This window comes from Sphaeramia orbicularis, chromosome 9 (assembly GCF_902148855.1).
Source record: "Sphaeramia orbicularis chromosome 9, fSphaOr1.1, whole genome shotgun sequence".
NCBI classification, from domain to species: Eukaryota; Metazoa; Chordata; class Actinopteri; order Kurtiformes; family Apogonidae; genus Sphaeramia; species Sphaeramia orbicularis.
Genome location: NC_043965.1, coordinates 18,527,938 through 18,535,161, shown reverse-complemented (window position 1 = coordinate 18,535,161; position 7,224 = coordinate 18,527,938). Strand labels below are relative to the sequence as shown.

General features: G+C 38.6%; 1 protein-coding gene across 1 annotated transcript; it reads left to right on the top strand.

The window, feature by feature from the left end:
• Window positions 1-1,010: 1,010 nt before the first annotated feature.
• Window positions 1,011-6,777, top strand: cdo1 (cysteine dioxygenase, type I). The gene is made up of 5 exons (XM_030143900.1): window positions 1,011-1,252; window positions 2,400-2,477; window positions 4,054-4,211; window positions 4,684-4,853; window positions 5,795-6,777. The coding sequence occupies exons 1-5, from the start codon at window positions 1,083-1,085 to the stop codon at window positions 5,822-5,824; spliced, it is 606 nt and encodes a 201-aa protein (XP_029999760.1). The 5' UTR covers window positions 1,011-1,082; the 3' UTR covers window positions 5,825-6,777.
• Window positions 6,778-7,224: the final 447 nt, after the last annotated feature.

Genomic DNA, 7,224 nt, shown 5'->3' with positions numbered 1-7,224 from the left:
CCAGAGGTTGAAGCAAAGCAATAACACAACCAGTCTTATCACTGTTGAGATGTATTGTCACATCTAAATTACCAAAGTGAAAAGCAATCCTTCAGTTTTACTCTGACTTATTATTATTTTCTTCTTCCCAACATGAAAAAAACAAACAAACAAACAAACAAAACATTTGCCCAGTGCTCATTTACAGCTATGCGTATTTTTCATGGGCTCCATTAGTACAAATGTTCTCTAGGCTTGGTTTAGACATGTTCCTTAAGTTAATTTACATGTCTCCAGTATTGCTGAATAGAGAAACCTGATGTGTATCTGTTTTCACTGTGTTTTTAATATTTTTTGTTAAAATGCTGCCACTATATAAATACACCCTAATAAAGAGTGCCAAATAGAATAGAATAGACATATAGATAGAATAAGTACGGTGAGTTTTAAGTGCATTTTGATTGTAAACATCTTAGGTTAATCCTACTTGTGGGATTACAAACTATGTTCTCATGTAGTTTCCTGCCAAAACACTGGATAACCTATAATCCAGTCCTTTTTTCCCACGTTTTCCTGTCCATCTTCAGTTGTTTGTGAGCCTTGTGTGTGCATGCACCTTGGCCACTGCGCTGATTATTGAGAGTCTGGGTAAAGGGCCAACAAAGAGAGGCAGGACACCTATTGTTGGAGGAATGCCTTAGTGAGAAAGAAAAAGGGAAAAGGGGGCGGTTGTGTTTGTGACAACGTGGTAGAATTGGGCTCAAAGAGGATTAGTCCAACTTCATAATGTGTGAAATGAAAGAAAGTTTCAAAACAGCCGCACTTTAGGCAGTGTCTAACAAATATTTCCTTGCAGAATAACACTGATGAAGGTGAAACCATGTATTTTGCGCTGATTTTCTCCATGCACGCGGCTCAAAGTTCATTTCAACAGGACCGTGCGCAGTGGGCGTACACCCTGTGCCATAATGGTACAGTCCATCACCCGCTCGCCCCCAATTTGTGGTGCAGGCCTATAAAACACACTGCAAAGTTGGGAATAGAAATCAATCCTTCGACAAAGAAGAAAAACCTGCTAGACAACTTCTGCTGCAACAGAGATCATGGAACATACCGAAGTGATGGTGCCAGAAACCCTGGATGACCTGATAAAAACTCTCCACAAGGTCTTCGAGAGTGACAACGTCAATGTGGAAGAGGTGCAAAATATCATGGAATCATATGTGAGCAAACCCCACGAGTGGAAGAAATACGGAAAGTTCGACCAGTTCAGGTAAAAGGCTTCATTTTATAATCCTGATAAAATGTACTACTTTAACTTTTTTTTTTCTTTTTTTTTTTTTTCTGTAATTATTATTACCCAGTAATTATGTGGATGCGCTTCACTCTCTTGGCCTTCTAGGTTTTAGTTTTTTAAAGTTGAAATTCTGTTTTCAATTCATGCCTCTACTGGTGTTTGGTGTTTTATTTATGTAGTTGTCTTTACTTTTAAATGTACTGTAAATGTTCTTGGATGCTGCTTTAGATGCTGTGCAAAAAACTTGCTGTTCTTTCAAAACCAATGAATAAAATTAATCTTATTCTTTAAAGTTTGCAACTTTTTCATAAGAGTACTCAAAGTGCTAATGCTTATAATGGCATGGAATTTACAAATTAATATGAATGAAAACCCGTCGTGTTCACACCTCTTTAATCACCTCGTTTGAATAATAAAAAAAAAAACACTGTTTGCATATATGCAGTCAATTTGGACTTTTACTAAACTGATTTTGCAGAGGTCGCTGACAGCCTTGTGCGTAAAAATACCATTATAGCTTTAATATTAGGACTAAGGATGTTTAACCGCAAAATTAGGGTGCTGTGTTACAGTGTTTGACTTTAATGGGTCCAGTGTGTGTCTGTTTTGATCAGAGAGGGAGGGTGAGTGGGACATCCAATCGCGGGTAAGAACGGATACACACCCGCTGTTTTTGCGCAGATTTAAAGCCTGTGTGTGGCGCACTTCCCACCAGGGAGCTACAGCTGCCTCAAAAATATTTGCGCACTGACGGAATCTCATAAAACAGAAAAAGGTGACCCAAGTAAAACCAGGGACAGAGGATTGTAGTCTACATTTTATATAGAAAAAAATAATCCTCCATCCATGAAAGTCACCAAGAGGCTTCAAAAGTAGCAGAAAAATCCACCTTTTTTCATTAACAGTAATCATCATCAGTAATACCTGATATTCATAGGTACTTTAAGATTCAGTTTTAGTCAATTTTATACAAACTAATCCAACATTGTCATCCACCAGCCATTTGTCTACTGTGTCAGTTCTCTTTGGTGTTCCAGATCTTCTCTCTCACACCTTGCAGCCCCCTCTTCATGTTAAAATCACCTGGGATGCAAAATACTGAATACATTGCTCATCTTTGCAGATACACAAGGAACCTGGTTGATGAAGGCAATGGGAAGTTCAACCTCATAGTCCTGTGTTGGGGAGAAGGGCACGGCAGGTAAGATGTTAACCCAAAAAAAAAAAAAAAAAACCTGACATGTCATCTTTGGCAACTAAAGTATGACGTGAATGTTTATAAGAGAAGACAATGTTCTGTCTGCAGACTGACAGAAAGGTTGAGTAAACAGATGTCATTCAGTGGCATTCACCATACCTGTAACAACATAGCTGTCCTTGGGTTAGCATTTGTCTAAAGAAAACATTAGCCCCTTTTACATAACACTCCTGTTCTGGGGAATATTTCGCCTTTATTTTGGAACGACGTCTATGTAAACGAAATAGTGGGATCATTTGGTCCCACCTCTGTCACGGCTCTGTAACACCTCTGGAGGTAGAAACAGAGCCGTGATAAAAGTGGAATCAGGATTCCAGAACACTATGTTAAAGGAACACCTTTTGTTCTGCAACCAAGATGTGACGTTTTGATGACATATTGCATGTGTGATCCCTGCGCCAGGGGGATTTAAAAATGAGCGTGGGCTTTCTACAGTAAACAAACATATCAACCTGAACAGAGAGATTTCAAACTGGGGAGACGCCGAGATCTGCAAGCTGTTGTTACTTCAGGTGTAGAACTCTATCCATGTTAACATTTGTGGAACAGTGAAAGAAAGACCAACTCTGGAGAGGTTAGCAACACCTCTACGCTCGGGATATTTACAACGTGCAAGTTATACGTCACACTATACACTGCGTCACGTCATCGCCCCTTTGATTCTGGAACACAGGTCCGCTGTGTAAAAGTCCAGTCTGTCTCACCTCTGTTACTCCTTCGGCTTGGCTGTGGAAACTGGTTGATGGTGGCATCACCATATCACCTTTTTTCTGGGACCTCTGTGTAAAAGTGGATAGTGAAAGTCAGTTTGAAAATATCCCAACAATTGTATTTATGTGATTATACATTAGGAGACAATTGTTGGCACTAACAGATGAAATACTTCACAGGATTGAACACTGTCTGGGTTTACCACATACTTAGTGAAACACTATCTTTACTGTAGTGATAAAATGTCCTGTTCTCATAACCACAGTGCTACAGTGACAGTTATTAAGGTATTAAGTAAGCAAAGATGTAAAAATTTGCTCTCCCCACAAGTCAACGGCATTGGCCCTTGAAGCTGTTTCACTTTTAATCCAAGCAGCTTCCTCTGTATTGACTGACTGTGGAAAGTTACAATTATTTAACTGCAGTGGAGTTGACAGCTACCCAGTTGTTGATGTCATCTGTGGGTCATTATCCACCCAAAACTTTTATGAGCTATTGATTCACATGAATCAGGTGCTGGTGACAGTCAACCTGGTCTAACTTTAACAAATGTAACTGGTCAAGTTATAAAAGAGCTGTTTCTCACAAGAGTAGCTCAACCGCATCTCTAAATCTTAGTATTTTGTCTGAAAATTTGTATATTATAAAGGCAATGAAGTTATCGATGCATTATACATACATCTGTTTGTAAAATTTATTCTTACTGAATAAAGAGATTCAACTCATACTTTTAAGATAATCTTTGTTTTGGTCCAAATGTCTTGAATTCAGTTAGAATCTGACATGTATGTGTTTTTCCACTTTGCAGCAGTATCCATGACCACACAAACTCACACTGCTTCATGAAGATGCTGCAGGGTCAACTCAAAGAGACTCTGTTTGAGTGGCCCGAAGCAAAATCCCATGGCAATATGGTCCAGAAGTCAGAGAGGATTCTGGAGGAGAACAAAGTGGCTTACATTAATGGTGAGATGGTGTATACATGTTTGCATTTTTTAATGGTAGCCATTATTCAGTAGCTATGCTACTTAGTCCTGTTAATATATGTGTTTATTTGGATGTGGGTATGAGGCGTGAATCTGGGTTTTACTATGATGCTATACATTTTTGTGTTGATGCAGCTTAAAAAGTCATCATGTAACATTCAGCGGAGTGTAATAAACATCTTTGACACATCAACACAGCGAAGTTCGCAACTCCCACACTTGCGTAATCTCAAACAGTCAAATAACCAAAGAGTTACACCCAGCTGTAATTTTACAATGAACAGTATTCATGTCTCCTCCCAAATTGAAGGCAAAGACGGGCTGCTTGGTCAGTAGTTAGTTAAAGCACTGCTGTGACACCCTTGAGCCCCATTTCCCTGCATTCCAGTGGTGTACTCTGTCTAAATGTGTGTTTTTTTGTTTGTACGTATGTGTGTGGGTGCATATTTTAGACTCCATTGGCCTGCATCGTGTTGAGAATGTCAGCCACACTGAGGGAGCAGTCAGCTTGCACCTGTACAGCCCTCCATTCCAACTCTGCCAGACCTTTGACCAGCGGACTGGACACAAGAACACGGTTAAGATGACCTTTTGGAGCAAATACGGCGAGAGGACTCCATTTGTAAGGGTTTTTTATTCTATTGCATTTCTTATTAGTGTGTTAACTCCCATTAAGATGAGGATGGTTATTATTTTGCATTTGTTCAATGAAAAACTACATTGAAATACAGTTTTAGGTCATTGTATAGTGCAAACATGCTAATGTGGTATTTTTCTTTCATTAGTACAAACACATGGACTTCCTCAGCTCCCAGAGTAATGAGCAGGAAGTCTAATATTTTTATAGCACCTTGTTAATCCTGTTACCTAGTGCCTATAAGCAATAAAGGCAGCACCCCTTGTAGAGTTGGAATTTATTAGAAACTTTCCACTTAATATCCATTAATGCATCTGCCTCCTCTTTTGACAAGCAACAAGTGCGATTAATTAAACGATGGAGAACAGTTCTAGTAGTGTCTGGTTCCTTGGTGATCAAGTTAAGTTCATTTGTTAATTACAATACAATGTGCTGCATGATTTAGAATAAACGTACAGATAAACTTTATTGAGATGCAGGGGGATATTTGCTTTCTTAATCAGCTCAATAAAATACACACAGGGTGATAAATGGATAAAATATCACATGAGTGCCTAGACGATGGGACATCTACCTGCTTTGACCATCCTGTCAACAACAGTGGTCTTATCTAAAATCTGCAGGTTGTGTAAGCATACCTTGACCATAACTCAAAGAAGTTGCATTAGATTGCAACACCAAATGGAGGAGATAAGATAATAGAAGTACATGAGTGTGAGTACACAATGAACTTAGCTTACCATGCACAAATGCTTTTGTCTCATTGTTTTCCATTTGTTTTTGTGATGGATATCTGATTAGGCCCTTTTACTCAAGAGAAATGCCCAGTTTTTACTTCAGAAAACCAGGCGTTTGCATAACAAACAGATATTAATCAGTGGTGGGGGAGTCTTAACGCATTTCTCCTTTTTTCTCTATTTTCCTAGGAAACCACAGTGTCACAAGAAAACAACTAATGGTGACCAAAGGAGGCTCCAGATTATGATTGACATTTGCATTTAATGTTGGGAAACTAATCAGGGGGAAACTGCTGGGGAGGCGAAATGTGGATGTACTATGACTAAGCAACCCATTTAAAATCAGGAGCGGGATGGTTCAAAAGGACAACCCAGTAATTAGAATGGCTTTATCGCTTCCCAGTGTGAGCTTGGCAAATACTGATGAGCACAGTGCAAATGCATGAATAGGCTTGGACATGGATTGAATCTCTCTTTTGTTTGCTAGGCCTGAGGAGACCCTTTTCCAATAACAACATTCCTGTCTATCTGTGACCTGTGTCACCACACTTTTGTTAAGTTATGGCCCATAGTCGCAGAGAAGCAAGGAAAAATATTGTTTTTTTAGTGTTTCTCTTAAATTTTATGCCGGAAGAAAAAGGATACAGATCTGCAATCAATAGTGTTTTTGTCAATGGAGCACTTTTATAACTGTATTTAATGTTGATTTGTACCACTCAAATTTGTCTTAACACCTGTTGAAAATTGTGTAACATTATTTGTACAGTCAGATTAAAAATGTGTTCCATTTTCATTTGAAAAAAATGTAAAGCTTTAGAGTTTTGTTGTTGATTGTAATTTATTTGCAGGGTATTCTGTCCACCGCAAGATGTTGTTAATCAGCTAGCTGCCCTGTTACTCCATAATGTATTCTTACGAACATTTTTACAAAGAGAGCCTTGAAAAGAGATTATTTTGTATTATAAGAAGGAAGTATGTTTAGATAAAACTCCTTTTTTTCTCAGGATTTTGGCATATTTTAATCGTAGTTGTATGTATATCGTATGTAGTTCTGCAGTATAGCACCACACACATAGCAATGTCAAATGCGCGCATGACTTCTTCTGTGATTCAGAAAATGGTAAATCTTGCTGTAACTGCTGACAATAAAACACCAGTTCCCTTTCATAGAACAAAACTTTGTGTTGTCTTGAGTTTACTGTACATCAATGAAATGCAGTGCACTGCTTTGCTCAACATTTACTTGTACCATGTTCAAATGCTCTTGCCAGGATTCAAACCCTGATCTCCCACATCACAGACTGTAGTGCTACTTACTGAGCTATTCATCCACATGTAGCATGAAGGACAAATTTATGCCACCAAAGCCTCTTCTATCTCTTGTATTAGAGAGGGGGTGCTATTTTTGACGAGAGTCTATATGATAAAGGAAGTTTAATCTAAACTACACTAAAGTCTAACCATAAAGAGACTGTCTATTCAAGCAGCATTTGGGTCTGCATGATAAATAAACACGTAGCTACAGAAGGTATGCAATATACTATTGTACAGTGGGAACTATAGAACAGCATAGCCTGAATATTAAATATCTTTGAGTTGCTGCGGAACACAACCAGTGA

What these genes read in the sequence shown, in the direction of transcription:
- cdo1 (XM_030143900.1), top strand. Translation starts at nt 1,083, where the DNA reads ATGGAACATACCGAAGTGATGGTGCCAGAAACCCTGGATGACCTGATA. An exon ending in TGGGGAGAAGGGCACGGCAG is followed by an intron (nt 2,478 to 4,053) that starts GTAAGATGTTAA and finishes TCCACTTTGCAG; the next exon opens with CAGTATCCATGACCACACAA. An exon ending in CAAAGTGGCTTACATTAATG is followed by an intron (nt 4,212 to 4,683) that starts GTGAGATGGTGT and finishes TGCATATTTTAG; the next exon opens with ACTCCATTGGCCTGCATCGT.